At 47.1% G+C, this 14,813-nt stretch overlaps 1 protein-coding gene across 1 annotated transcript in view; it reads right to left on the minus strand.

The window, feature by feature from the left end:
* The window catches only part of SPECC1 (sperm antigen with calponin homology and coiled-coil domains 1), a 193,944-nt gene that overhangs the window by 56,603 nt on the left and 122,528 nt on the right, over positions 1-14,813 (minus strand). The window contains exons 10-11 of the mRNA XM_034989683.1: positions 12,036-12,192; positions 8,817-8,919 (exon numbers count right to left, since the gene is read on the minus strand). Of these exons, the coding sequence (XP_034845574.1) occupies positions 8,817-8,919; positions 12,036-12,192 (260 nt within the window). The remainder of the gene's footprint in view (positions 1-8,816; positions 8,920-12,035; positions 12,193-14,813) is intronic.

Below are 14,813 nucleotides of genomic sequence, written 5' to 3' on the forward strand. Positions count from 1 at the left end.
GCAGGGATGCAAGGGAATACCCAGGGCAAAGGTATGCATGACTTCAGGTGTCACCAGCTACTCTCCTCTGGGGCACAGCAAAGGCCAAGCTACCATCCCTCCTTTCGTGCTTAAACTCCCGCCCAGAAGCCTTGAGCCCCATTTCCACTGGGAATGAACCCATGATCCATTCTCCAGTCTGGTCCCGACCCACCCTGTACCTTGCCCACCGTCATCATGCCCAGCCTGCCCTCCGTCCCGCCTTCTGCCCCAACTGCTTGCACTCACGGTTCCCTCTGCCTGGGATTCCTTCTACCTCATCTCAACGGGGCTGGCTCTTCCTGTCATTCTGGGCTGAGGGGACCCATCATCCTCGGACAGCCCTTCCCGATCTATGGTGTCCCCCGGTCACCCTGCACTGTCCTGCTCCACATGGTCCTTGGGCCTGTTCCCCTGGCCCTTCTCTTCTCTTTCTTTATGGGCTGCCCCACTTTGCTGTCTGTCTAGACCTGGTTGCTGAGCACAGTATCCAGCAGGTGTTCAATATATATTTGCTGAGAATACGCACGTTTTTGTAAACTCAGTTTGGTGACCCCCACACCCCAACCTTGGACTAAAACTAGTCTGATCATCCCTTGGTCAGTATTCACTGACTGACTGTCCCGGGTCATCGTCGGAGGTGTCCCACAATGTTCTCCCAGAAACTGCCAGGAACCTTCTCCTGTATGTCACACAGCTCTTCAGCCTAATGCCACACTGCTCCTCAGCCTGATGCCACACGGCTCCTCAGGCTGATGCCACATGGCTTCTAAGGTCCTTCTAAGGTGCTTGGCACCTCACTCCTCTGGTCTCAGGGCTCGTGAAGTAAAATGTGAAGCCCCTCCAACTTTGATCCAGCTTCCGTTAAAATTAAAAGATAAAATGTGAATCACAACGCTACGCGATGGGATGATTGGGGAATAAACAGTGTTGCTGACAACTAGATTTTCTTACTGAACTGCCTTACTTAAATTGTCTTAGTAAACATAAGGTAGAGATAACTAGAGGATATTTATATGCCAGTGACTAGAGAAGCATCGTGAAGAAAAACACTAGAAACCTGGGCAAAGGTCTTATTTGAGTTTAAACCCATGGAGCTCCTGTTACTGTCAGAAATGTTATTTCTTTCAGTTTCCTGAGAAGGCAGAAGGAGCTCCCTGGGCTATTCAACTATTCACCAAAAGCTTCTGGTTTAATCTCTCAGGAATTAATAAGCCTTTTACTAAGAAGCATACTTTGGCAACAAAGCTTTTGAGAGAGGTTACAAGATACTTATCAACGTACAGAATACTTTATCAGGAGGTTCACTTAAGCAAGAAATGAACTCGAGAGACTTGAGATAAATAACCCACTGCACGCTCTCTCTCTCTCTCTCTCTCTACATGTGTGGTGTGGATTTTTCTCGTTTGTCAGAAAATTTCAGAATCATTAGGTCTTATAGAGTTTGAAATAGCAATGCCTCTGGCAAATCCAAATCCAACTATGAAAGCTTGTTCTCCATGGTGTCTGTGGGCCAAGGGGAACTTTCTAGCACTAAGGCTTTGGGAGTGCTGAGGTCCTACCAATAACCAGAAAACACTATGGTGGGCACCCCGCAGTTGTGAAGTCAACCAGTTTGGCGCTGGGGTGTCCTCTGTCATTTCTCTTCCTGTCCTGAAGCCCTCAGACCTCAGCGAGGCTAAGGATGGTCAGCGTGCTTGGCCTTCTGCCCTCCCTTCGCTGAGGGACCTGGCCTGGGACGCACTCTGATGAGTGGGTGGAATTCAGCTGTAAATCTCTGTAGAGTCCTTGTTCCTCCCAAGAAGGGTGATGAGGCGCAGCCACCCCACATGTCTGCAGGTGGCCCCTTGGCTGTGTTCCTAGGGCCCTGCCGTGCCCTGGTCACTGTGGTTAACACCGGTGATTCAGTCAAGGTCCCAGAGCAAATTTAAAAGGATGAGTTCTGCCAACACCCTGAGTGAACTTTAAGCTTAGAGAAGCTGGTTCTGGCCCAGGGCCTCCAGGGAAGAGCCCAGCTGAGCTCACCAGGGATTCTGACCCACAAAGTGGTGAGCTAATAATAAATGGGTGTCGTTTTGGCCGCTAACGTTGTACTAAATCACAGCAACAGAAAACTAAAAGGGTGGGGTGGCTGGGATCACAAGGTAACAGAGAGAATCCCACAGTTTCTTCTTCAGGGTCAGGTTATTTACTTTTCCTGGATGATAAACCGATGACGTCTTCTTCAGGACATTAGTGTTCCTGTGGTTCACGTCTGTTGGTGCTTCTGATTTTTTACAACACACAGGCTTTTGGCAAGTTGAGATCCGGAACTGAAAGGGTTTTCTTCAATGGAGGTGAGACTTTTAGATCCGAGGTTCTCAAGGCTGCCTGCACATCAGAAGGACCGAGGCCCAGGATCCCTGCTCGGGAGATTGTAATTCCTGAGATCGCTCAACTGATACCTGATCTCAAGCTACATCACGCCAGACTTCTGACCTCTAAGTCATTCTGATGTGCAGGCAGCCGTGAGAATGATCCCTGGGCAACAGCATTCTAAGACACCCCCATGCGCTCTACGCCCTGGTGTGTCCTCCTTGATCCCTTGATCATGTTATGTCACATGGCAAAAGGATTTGACAGACGGAATTAAGCTTGCTAATGAACTGGCCCTAAAACAGGGAGAGCCTCTGGGTGGGCCTAACCTCATCACATGAGGCTTTATTTATTTATTTAAAAAAATTTTTTTTTAAGGATTTTATTTGAGAGAGAGAGAGAGAGCACAAGCAAGGGCAGCGGAAGGCAGAGAGAGAATCAGGCTCCCCACTGAGCAGGGAGCCTGCTGTGGGGCTCCATCTCAGGATTCTGAGATCATGACCTGAGCTGAAGGCAGCCGCTTAACCAACTGAGCCACCCGGGCGCCCCGAGGCCTTATTTAAAGCAGAATTTTCTCAAGCGAGAGGCAGAAGTCAGAGATCCAAAGCATCAACATGAGTGGGATATGATGGCCACTGGTGACTGAAGATGGAGGGGGCCACACGGAAAGAACCTGAGCGGCCTCCAGTTGCTGGGCGTGATCCTGGCTGACACCTGGCAAGAAAACGGGGGCCTCCGTCTTACAACCGCAGGGAACCTGTCACCAGCCTGAAAGACACCAGGTGGATTCTTCCTCAGAGCCTCCAGGTGAGAACATGGCTCAGCTGACACCTGATTTCAAGCTACACTGTGCTGGACTTCTGACCTCTAAGAACTGTGAGCTCACGAACAGGCGTTTGAAGTCACTGAGCCTGGGACTTCGTTACACAGCAAAAGAAAACTGTACCAGTGACTTCAAAAGCAATACAAATAACTGGCCATTTCTAGCCAAACTATTTTCAAATTATATTTCCTATAGGAGGGAACTTAAATATCACTTTACATATTTCTTCCTACTATAACACTACTCTAATGCTTTGACACCTGAAATCTGAGGCCATTAAAACCTTAAAACTCAGCCATTTAAAACATGCTAAAAGTTATGGATTCTAGCTTTGGAGAGATAGGTGAGATGTAGGTAATCCCTACCTACGCCCTCCACCAAATAAATCACTGGTGTTAACCACAGTGACCAGGGCACGGCAGGGTCCTAGAAACACAGCCAAGGGGCCACCTGCAGATATGTGGGGTGGCTGCGCCTCATCACCCTTCTTGGGACGGACAAGGACTCTGCAGAGATTTACAGCTGAATTCCACCCACTCATCAGAGTGCGTCCCAGGCCAGGTCCCTCAGCGAAGGGAGGGCAGAAGGCCAAGCACGCTGACCATCCTTAGTCTCGCTGAGGTCTGAGGGCTTCAGGACAGGAAGAGAAATGACAGAGGACACCCCAGCGCCAAACTGGTTGACTTCACAACTGCGGGCGCCCCCCCATAGTGTTTTCTGGGTATTGGTAGGACTTCAGCACTCCCAACGCCTTAGTGCTAGACAGTCCTGGTTTCCTTGCTGGTTATCAGCCAGGGACCTCTCTCGGCTCCTGATGGGCCCCCTTCGCCTTCAAGCCCATGAATGGTGCACTGAGTCCTTATGATGCTTCAGAGGAAATTCCGGCTTTTAAAGGGTTCATGTGTTAGCTCTACCCAGATCACCTCCCTTTTGCCATATGTAAGGAGGAGATTATTTAAGGGTGAGGGTTACTGGGGGTCATTCTTAGAATTCTGCCTATCACATCCACCATCTTGCCTCCTGGCTCCCTTGAGAACCCTTTCTGGTAATTACATGAGAGATGCAAATTTCTGTCATAACCCCAAAGAAGGAATTAAAGGCAAATTTAAAAAGGGAGACGTAGGGTTCCATGGGTCCGATCTAACCTTGGCTCGGGATATAGTTAACAGGCAGCCTGCAGACTGAGAGTAATTTGCAAAGCCTTCCTGGAAGCCTGACTTAAAAAAAAAAAAATCCAAGGAAATGTGAGTTGAGTAGAATGTCTAGAAAGGTCTCCTCTTTGCTGAGAGCCACTTCAAGCCCAGTGCGGGCCTCACTCTGGAGTGAGTGCGTGTTCGTGTTCCTGGATCTCAGTCCTGGGGCTACCTCAAGACACCCGAAGCTGAACCTGGGGCTCAGCAGTGGGTCTGACCCCCTGTTCTACGTTTTCAGAGCTGCCACCCCATGTTACTTAAATTCCAACTGATGCAGTTGCTAGAGTGATGATGTCCTCATTCCGACCTTCCAAGCTTAGTACCTGGCGTGGGATAAACCCTGATGAGAAGAGGCAAGTCTTCTTTCCCTTCCTCAGGGAAGCTGAGCCGCTGCTCAAATGTCACCTCCCTGACCTTCGTATGACAGTGGTGTTCACACACCCAGCACTCCTAAGCCTCCCACCCCGACTTTTCTCCACAGTACACTCTAATATAGTACGTATTTTACTTTTTAGATTTTTTTTTTTTTTTTAATTCATGAGAGACAGAGTGAGAGAGAAAGGCAGAGGGAGAAGCAGGCTCCCAAGGAGCAGGGAGCCCGATGCGGGACTCGATCCCAGGACCCTGGGATCATGACCTGAGCCGAAGGCAGACGCCCAACCATTTGAGCCACCCAGGCGCCCGTATTTTACTTTTTAATTTGAATCGTCTAGTCCCCGTGAAGATGGAAGCTCCACGAGAGCGGAGATTCTGCCTGCTTCGTTCACTGCTGATTTCCCAGAACCTAAAATATAACATGGCACCAAACAGGCCCCTCCATAAAAATTCACTGAATTAATATATGGAGAGTTTTTTTTTTTTTTAAAGATTCTTTTTTTTTTTTTTAAGATTTTATTTATTTATTTGAGAGAGAGAGAATGAGAGAGAGCACATGAGAGGGGGGAGGGTCAGAGGGAGAAGCAGACTCCCTGCCGAGCAGGGAGCCCGATGCGGGACTCGATCCCGGGACCCCAGGATCATGACCTGAGCCGAAGGCAGACGCTTAACGACTGAGCCACCCAGGCGCCCCTATATGGAGAGTTTTGACAGAACCTATCATGCTATACTTTGGTGGGCTAAAAAGAAAGTTCTTTCAAGTGAAAATGCACATGGCTACCGGCTTTTTTTTTTTTTTTTTAACTGAGCTGTCTGAGTTTTCTACAATTTATTTTTGGCTTCCTGGGTCAGAAAGAACAAGCTTCAGAAGGCTTAGGAGGCGTCTCAGACAAACAGGTCTAGACAGAGGATATTTTGTGAGGAGTAAATAAATTAGACACATATGATTTATGTTTCCCTCTAAATTTACAGAGATTTAACAACGAATGAAAAATACCCTTCAGGCAGAATGAGTTTTGGGTTTCATCAAGTGTAAAATGCTTTGAAAACTAGTTCAAGATGTTCACAAAATAAAACAAAACAAAACAAAAAATCACTACAGCAGGAAATATAATTCTCGCTCTGATGATGGGAAATAGCTGATTGTGTAATCCCTCCCTGCAATCTAATTATAATAACACTACATGGCAAAGGGCCAATTCCTTCTGGAAATTTTAATTGTCTTTTCCTGTCCATCTTGCACTTCCCTTGATCCATTTCTGTAAGGTGGGGAAATGACAGCTCAGTCAAGTGTCCATGACCACGTGTGGCTCAGCCACGGCCAAGACCTTGTTCCTGGCCTTTCTGAGCTTCAGTTTTCTGTGACCGCTCCTACTTCCCTTACCCTAAAGCCTCCCAGAATCAGCTTTCTCTCCCCCACTCCTTAAGCCTTTCCATTTCCTCAGCAGCGTGGGGAGTGTCTGACTCTTGATTTCAGCTCAGGTCATGCTTTCAGGGTGGTGGGATTGAGCCGAGGGATGCCCTCGTTGGGGTGGCCTGCCTTTATGGGGTGGTTTCGACCCTCAGAGTGGGCTGAAGCAGAGAGCGCACAGAGCAGCTAAAGGAGAAAACAATGCATCAGAAACAAAGCTCGTCCTCTGGGAGTCTCTCTTATGGGCCATTAACCCGATTAATTTTTTTCTTTTTTAGCAGGAACCGGGAAAAAAAAAAAAGGTAATGTCAAAGACACAAAACACTTCTATTCTTGGGTAGAATCTGATTTTAAGACCCTTGACTCCTGCTATTACAAAGATAATCCCAGCCCCGCTGCTGCTCAAGTATCAGGGCTACTCCTGGCCGAGGCCTTGTTTTCTTGCTCGGTTCTTTCTTTCTCTGTCCCCGCCCCCCCTCAAAGCTTAAGGTTGGGGAAGGAGTGCTGGGGTGCCAGAATCTTCAGAATCTTTAGAAAAGTGGGGTAAACGTATGGGAATGCAGGGTCTGAGTGGGGAGAAGGGAGGAGATGGCAATTTTATTTTATTTTTAGTATTTAAAATTTATTTATTTATTTACTTATTTACTTAAGTAATCTCTGCACCCAGAGTGGGGCTCGAACTCATGACCCCATGATCAAGAGTCACATGCTCCCCCGACTGAGCCAGTCAGGCACACTGGAGATGGCAATTTTAAAGAGGGTGGCTATTTAATGGGAAAGGGAACACAGTCCACCTTACAGAAGAAAACACCGGAGAACATTTTTGTGTCCTTGGAGCAGACAAAGATTTCTGAAACAGGACGCAAAAAGCACTAATCACTGGGAAAAGACGGATAAATGAGACTTCATTAAAATGAAAGACTTTGTTCCACAAAAAAGCGAAAATTCAAGCCACCCTGGGGGCAGATATTCGCAATACTTCTATCTGACAAAGGACTGGTACCCAGAATATACCAAGAGCTCCTGAAAGCAAGAGGGGAAAGACAGACAATCTGATTTTAAGATGGGCAAGAGACAGGGAGGGCACATCCCCAAAGAGATTACCCAGATGTCCAGTTAGCATGTGGAAAAGTTCTCGGCCTCATCAGCCAGCAGAGAAGTGCAGATCCCAACCACAATGAGATACCACCAGTACACACTTACCCCAAGACCGGGAGTACCAAGACTGGTGCTCTCAGTGAAAATGCAGAGAAATGATCTCTCCTCACTTGCTGGGGGGAGGTAAACTATACAACTGTTTCAGAAATCTGTTTGGCACTATCTACCATACTTGAATATAGGCACACCCGATGGCCCAGTAATTCCATTTCTAGGTGTAGATCCAGAAAGAATGAGCACACCCGTGTTCCGAGAGACACGCACAAGAACGTACCAGCACCACGTAACTAGAGCCCCGACCTGGAAATAACTCATCTGTCCAGCAAGAATGGAAGGGGTAAATAGATAATAGGTGTGATCACATAATAGGTTCCAAAGGGGTTAGAAAATGAACGAACTGGATAAGCCTTGATGACTTCACACTGTAGGAGAAAGCTGGATGCAGATAGGACAGTTTTTGATTGCATTTATGGAAAGTTCCAGTGCAGGCAAAACTAACAGAGCATTCCGGGATGCCTGCTTTTTGTGGAAAACCACGAGGAAAAGAATTGAGGACAACAGTTGTCTTTGGGAGTGGGAAGGGGGTAGGATCAAAAAGTCACACGGAAGGTTTGGGGAAATTGACAATGCTCTCTTTCTTTTTTTTTTTAAAGATTTTATTTATTTATTTATTTATTAGAGAGAGAGACTGAGAGAGAGAGAGCATGAGAGGGGGGAGGGTCGGGAGGGTCAGAGGGAGAAGCAGACTCCCCGCCGAGCAGGGAGCCCGATGCGGGACTCGATCCAGGGACTCCAGGATCACGACCTGAGCCGAAGGCAGTCGCTTAACCAACTGAGCCACCAAGGCGCCCCGACAATGCTCTATTTCTGGATGGGCATAGGGACGGCCTGGATTTTCACTTCATTACAATCCATAAAACTATAATTTATATTTGATGAATTTTTGTCTTTCTAGATGATACTTCATAATAACAAAGCTTACACTTCTATCAAGTACTACTTCCTCGTGTGACCTTCCCAGAAGATGACTACTGTCCTGATAAACTGATACTTTAAATGCAAACAGCTCTAAAGTAACAGGACACTTTTGAAGGGCCACCTACGTGGGGCCTTTGTGTCAATTAGGGAAAGGCACCCTCTTCGGGAAGGTGGTTCGGCAAAAGCTGCCTTCCCTGGACTGAAGCAGCCTCCTGGGCTCAATGCTTGCAGAGTTCATAGCTCCTCTGAGCCAAGAAAAAGCTGGCCCTTCCTGCAGGAGACGCGGACCTGCATTCGGGTACATGGTTTGTTGGGTGGACTGGCTTTCAGTCCCACTTGCCTCTTTGTCTGGGCACCACAGCAAACCCTACTACCACTGGCAGCCCTCCCTAGGAGAACAGAAGGACAACAATTATACGCCAACATACGCATGCACAGGACCAATACGGGCACAGGACTGTGGCTGCCCAGGGCTGGCTGGAGGTTGGCCGACGCTGTCGCTTACCGCGTAGCCTTCTGTTTTCTTCTGGCACCATTTCAGGAGAGCATTGCGCTTGGATCCACCATATTCCCGGGCCAAGGCAGCCAGCGGGTCTCTTCTTTCCACGCTGGTTAGGAAGACGAGCACGGAGGAAAGAGAAGATGCTAGTGTTTAGGACCCTCAAGTATATATGAAATAAATAACTAGATTAGGAAAGCAAAAGTCTGGGTCTATCCAGGGAGACTCAAGAGAAACAACCAAATCAGTCATATCAGTGATACATTTCATTACGTTTCACGATATGAAATTTCAATGGTAATAATAATTTTCTTTTCCTTAAACTGGAAGGTTGACATCCAGCTGCACTGTTGTTCTTTATGCCTTACACATATTTTATTGTTATTATTTTGTATCATTCTGATACTTAATAAAAATACTTTTTTAAAAAAGATTTTACTTATTTGAGAGAGAGAGAGCGAGGACAAGTGGGGGGGAGGGGCAGATGCAGAAGCAGGCTCCCAGGACCCTGGGATCACGACCCGAGCCAAAGGCAGCCGCTTAACCAACTGAGCCACCCAGGCGCCCCTTAATAAAAATACTTTAAAATATATATATATTTTTAAGGTTTATTTATTTATTTGAGAGAGTGAGAATGAGAGAGAGTACATGAGAAGGGGGAGGGTCAGAGGGAGAAGCAGGCTCCTCGCTGAGCAGGGAGCCCGATGGGGGACTCAATCCCGGGACTCCAGGATTATGACCTGAGCCGAAGGCAGTTGCTTAACCGACTGAGCCGCCCAGGCGCCCCACTTTAAAATATTTTTATTAAGGAGTAATGGGATGATTCCAGACCTCAGCAATCTGAATTGAGGTAGAGAGATTTTTAAGAAAACGTCATAACTGCATTAAAATTTTTCTTTTGTAATTTGATGGCTATTGTCCCTTGCACCTGGCATATTTGTCAACTTAAGTCCATGAGAGTTTCTGTGGTCAGAGTCGCTGTTAACTATGAAGTTACAGTAACTTTGCCTGTGTTTGTTACTTCATCACTTAGAACTGAATTTCTAGGTCTGACAAACTAGGGAAGACTGAAATGAAGCTTGGAAAAGAGTTTCTGTATCCGTGGATGCCCAAAACACTAACTGAACAGGTTTCTTTAAAAAATAAGGTTAAATAGATACGATGTGCTCTCCAAAGTAATAATAATAGGATGAGAACTTCCAAAACAAGTGATTTCTATCCTGTCATTTGTTTGTCCCAATGACGTGAATACAAAAATAAAATAACACATTAATCTCCACCAATTTAATCTTTCATGATGAAGGGTGTAATATAAATTGCATATTAATACACACATAGCCTTTTTGTACGCATTTCTGGCATAAAGAAAAGAGCAGTTTCAGGATAGCACTAATTCTGGTCCTTAAAACTAGTTTTGATCACTTAAATCTCCTGTGCATAAACAAGGCTAATATGTAGTATCTGGGGCTTTAAGTTAAATCTCTGAAAGATATGACTTCATCTATTTGGGTCCAAATATAAGCTACGCCCAAAGATATGACAAGAGCTGAACTTACTGAGACTTTCATAAAATCCTTTTACAATACTCATAATGGTAGTTAGAATGGTTGTTAAGTAGCTATTACTCCCAAAGTGGCTAGTTTTGTATTTCATCCATCTACCCATTCAAACGCACTGGCTGGATGCAATGCTGTGTGTGGAGCATGGCTTGCTACCACCTCGTGGAAGGTTTGACTTTTTTTTTTAAGATTTTATTTATTTATTCGGAGAGAGAGAGAGAGAGTGAGAGAAAGCACGAGCGGGGAGGAGGGGCAGAGGCAGAGGGAGAAGCAGACTCCCCACTGAGCAGGGAGCCCGATGTGGGACTCAATCCCAGGACCCTGGGATCGTGACCTGAGCTGAAGGCAGACGCTTAACCGACTAAGCCACCCGGGCACGGGAAGGTTTGACTTTGCAGGGGAAGCACTTAGGAGTGTGAAAGGACAGGAAGGAGACGATTCAGGCCAGGACCCTGCGAGTGGTGGCAAATGCTCGTGTTAGCTGCAAAGGCTGAGAATAAAAGTGGCAGGTGAGCTGGGTGGGGCTAAGCCGCGCAGAATGGAGGGAGCAGAACAAGGAGCATGGGTGGAAGGGTGCATGACAAGTCACAGGAGGTTTCTGAGAAGGCCTGCACGGGATGCGCTCCATGTTTTCGAAGATGGACTCCACGTGGAGAAGCAGTGGGTGAGGGGAGGGTGGGAAGTGGCTGGAGGTGGCTTGTTGGGATCTGGGGGAGCAGGGGCACTGAAGAGGGAGGAAGTGGCAGAGGTGGGAGCCACGCCAGGCCTCTGATGGCCGCCCTGGCAGTCTCTGTCCCTTCTTGCCCCTACTCTACCTCTCACATCACTGCTAATGTGCTCTTTCGACACTGACTTCAGAATGCCCCTCCAATCCTTCCTATATGCCACTGTTTCCTGGACCACTACTCAAAATCCAAATCCAAATCCTGCAAACTGGGCGCCTGGGTGGCTCAGTCGGTTAAGTGACTGCCTTCGGCTCAGGTCATGATCCTGGAGTCCCGGGATCGAGTCCTGCGTCGGGCTCCCTGCTCGGCAGGGAGTCTGCTTCTCCATCTGACCCTCCCCCCTCTCATGTGCTCTCTCTCAAATAAATAAATAAAACCTTTAAAAAAAAAAACAAAACAAATCCTGCAAACTTACTGGTTCCCACTGCTTTACCAAAATGAGTACAAACCTCTAACCGTGGCAATGAAGACCATTCGCAAGGGGACTCCAACCCGCCTTTCCAGCCGTGATATCCTGAGCACCTACCCGCCTCCCCAGCAGATACCGGCAGCTGATGGTGTGTCTGCCAGGGCCCCTCCCCTCCTGAAGCCCCCAGGCTAGTCTAACCAAAGGAAACCACCCCCAGTCCCCTGAACGTTGTGCAGAGCTCCTCCGGGGACCCCTGCAGGCCCCCTGGCAGAAACGTTGCCTCCCCGCCTCCAGACTTCTTGGCCAAAGTAACAACCCCCGCAAGAGTCTGCGTGTATTTCTGTTTTTACAGCCCTTCTTTCGCTTTGCACAGTCCTGCTGTCCAGGGCCCTCCTCCCTCGTTGAAGGCAGGTACTGTGTCTGGTTTCACTCCGGAAATACACATTCAAGTCAATTGACCACAGGGGGTAAAACAGAAGGAAGACTACAAGGTCATCTGCCCAGTGACGTCTCACTGTGTAAAACGTGATACCTGAGTTTGCTCTGTGCTTTCAAGCCCCCGGTGGAGGCGCTCAGCAGCCTCGTGCTCCCGAAGCCCAGAGAAGGGGGTCTGCTCAGAGACTCCAGGGAGGGACTCTTCCGGAGGTAAGGGTCCGGTTTCAGGTCCTCACCCCTTCCCTTTAGGAGATCTGTGTGAAGAACAACATAATCACCTATTCCTGAAGACGAGAAATTTGAAGGGTCACCACACTTTCTTCTCAAGTACAAAAGAATTCTCATTTTCTTCCTAAGTACAAATATGTAATAAATATAGAGAGTTTCTGGATTAAGGAATAAAAATGCACATAGGGACATGGCCTTTTCTAGAAAGGATTCTCCAGGCAGGACCGATTACATAATTCATAGACACAAATGCCAAATTAGCCCCTCGTTCAAAAATTATTAAGAATTTCAAGATGGCACCTCCAGAGTCTTGAGCCAAAGCCCTTCTAAGCACCCTGCACAGGTCACACCCCCACAGAGCCAGCCCTGTTCCCAAGTAAAGCACTTTGTTTTAGTCAATGGGCATCTGAGAGAGACAGAGAGCTGGCAGGAAGATGCCCAATGGGATTTTCAAGTCAGAGGTGGCAGCAGACAAAAACCTGGGTTACCAAGAACGGTTACGATTTTACAAGAAAAAAAAAAGCCACTCCAGTCATAGGTCTGGCTTGCTAAAAATAAGCAAACATAAATTCTTTGAAGGCTCCTCTCTGCTGTTTTAGTAGGAGTCAAAACAGCTTAACGAAACAGGCTGAATCCTCCGGATGATAGTCCCTCAAGGACCACAAGAGCACAGAACGGGAGAAAATCTCCATAGTGTCTGGTTTGTATTGACAGAGGCAACGGGCGCTCAGAGGATGGGGTGACTTGCTCAATGCCACACGACAGGCCTCTGTGACCAGGCTGAGCCCACAGTCACCTCCTATGACACCATAAGTAGTGATGGAAGAAAACAATACTTGTATGGCTAAGAGCCGCCAATTATGGGGCGTGAAGCGGGGAGTGAGGCTAATGAGCTTGGAAGAGGAGAGGAAAAACAGTGCTTACATCACTAAAGAGAACAACAAAAACAGTGCATTAATCCCATTTTGGCAGCTTCTGATGACCTCAATGCTGGCAAGGCTAGCCTGAAAGCAAAGCAGTTTTTACCGTGTAATCCTTTTTTAGTATAGTAAATAGAATCATCCCGGTAGACAGGTGCCCGGTGGGGGCAAAGGGGGAGGAGGTGCTGACAAGGAACTGTTTACTTCAGGGCAATAGCTACTGGGGGGTTTGAGCACCAGGATTTAGCTTGTCAATTAAAACAACAGCTTCTTTACACAAAAGGTAAAGTGGGAGGCTTAGAGAAGACACAAATATTATGACGAAAAGCTCACCTGGTACACTTCAACATGGTTAAGATGGTACGTTTTGTGTTATGCGTATTTTAGCCACAGTTACAAAAAAAAAAAAAAGGCTTGCCTAGGTACACATCACTGTGCACATAACCAAGTTATCCCCAATTTTCCACTACACAGCAAGTGTAGAGAACGCAAATCAGGTGGGTTTCCAATACCCTGTGTTGACCTCCCTTCCATTTCTAGGAAGGGGGCGTTCTAGGAAGGTTTGCACAGAAATACCATGACCTGCTCTACTGGACTTACTCACCCCTTCTGGTTTTTTCTTGTTCTCCTGCCCTTAGACACCATTTCCTTCTTCCTCGGAGTCATTATGATGACTCCAAGTCCTATAAGAAACCTTTATCACTTCTTTATGAGGCTGCTGATCAGAGCAATCCCCCTGCCTCATTACCAAAAGGCAGCATGGTAGAAAGAATCAGAAGAAATCCTATCCTGGTCCCAGAGCCATTCAAAATCAGGGGGCGGGGAGGGGCGTTATAAATCACTTAATCTCTGTAGGGCTTGAATCTCTCATGTGTAAAATGCAAGGGATGGGCTGAGGTAGCCTTCAAATTCTCAGTATCAGTGTTTAAGACTAAAATCTTTTTATACCATGAAAAAGAAAACGAAATTCAGAAGTGGAAAAAAATAAGGTGGTGAGGTAAAAGACTTTCCAGTCAAAAAGTGAAACTTTTATCTCATAGAAACAACTATTTTAAGAATAAACCTGACTATGTCTGACCATGATCTAAAAGAAGAACAGTGGGAATTCCTTTTGATTCCGTGGCTGTGTTACAGAAATTTGGTCTGACACTTAAAAACAAGGGATTTCTATCGATGCAACCTGGATTTCTGGCTTTCTTCCAATAGGCACCAGTAAACAATTCGTTTACTGTTCATCTTTTGTGTTGCCTTATAACAAGGGCCACAGGGTCATATACATACACTTCTGAGGCATATTTTCGGGACAAGCTTACCATTCCACTCATGTCTCTCTGTTCTGACAGGTGAACTGATGGGAAAGGGAGGAGAAGCTAAGGTGAAGGTCAACCCTTCTGCTCACCCCACACCCAGCTGTGTTTGTTCAGCCCCTGGAGCGATCCTCTGAGGGAGACAGCACTATTTCTATTTCAGAGATGATGAAACCACAGCCCAGAGAGGTGGAATAATGGGGCCAAGATGCAAGCCCACCCCTGTGTGCCCCCCTCTGTAACTGCGGCTTCACACCGGTCACCAGAGCACAAGGCGCAGGAGTGACAAAGTGACACGGAGGACTGTGGATTCTAACCACCACGTCATCGTCAGGATCTGGATTTTAAAAATACCCGGAGTAACAACAGGAGGAGGGCTACACTCAAGGGCAAAGATATCACCAAAGAGGCATATTTTAG

This window comes from Mirounga leonina, unplaced genomic scaffold, assembly GCF_011800145.1.
Source record: "Mirounga leonina isolate KUSES-001 unplaced genomic scaffold, KU_Mleo_1.0 Mir_488, whole genome shotgun sequence".
In the NCBI taxonomy this organism is placed as follows: domain Eukaryota; kingdom Metazoa; phylum Chordata; class Mammalia; order Carnivora; family Phocidae; genus Mirounga; species Mirounga leonina.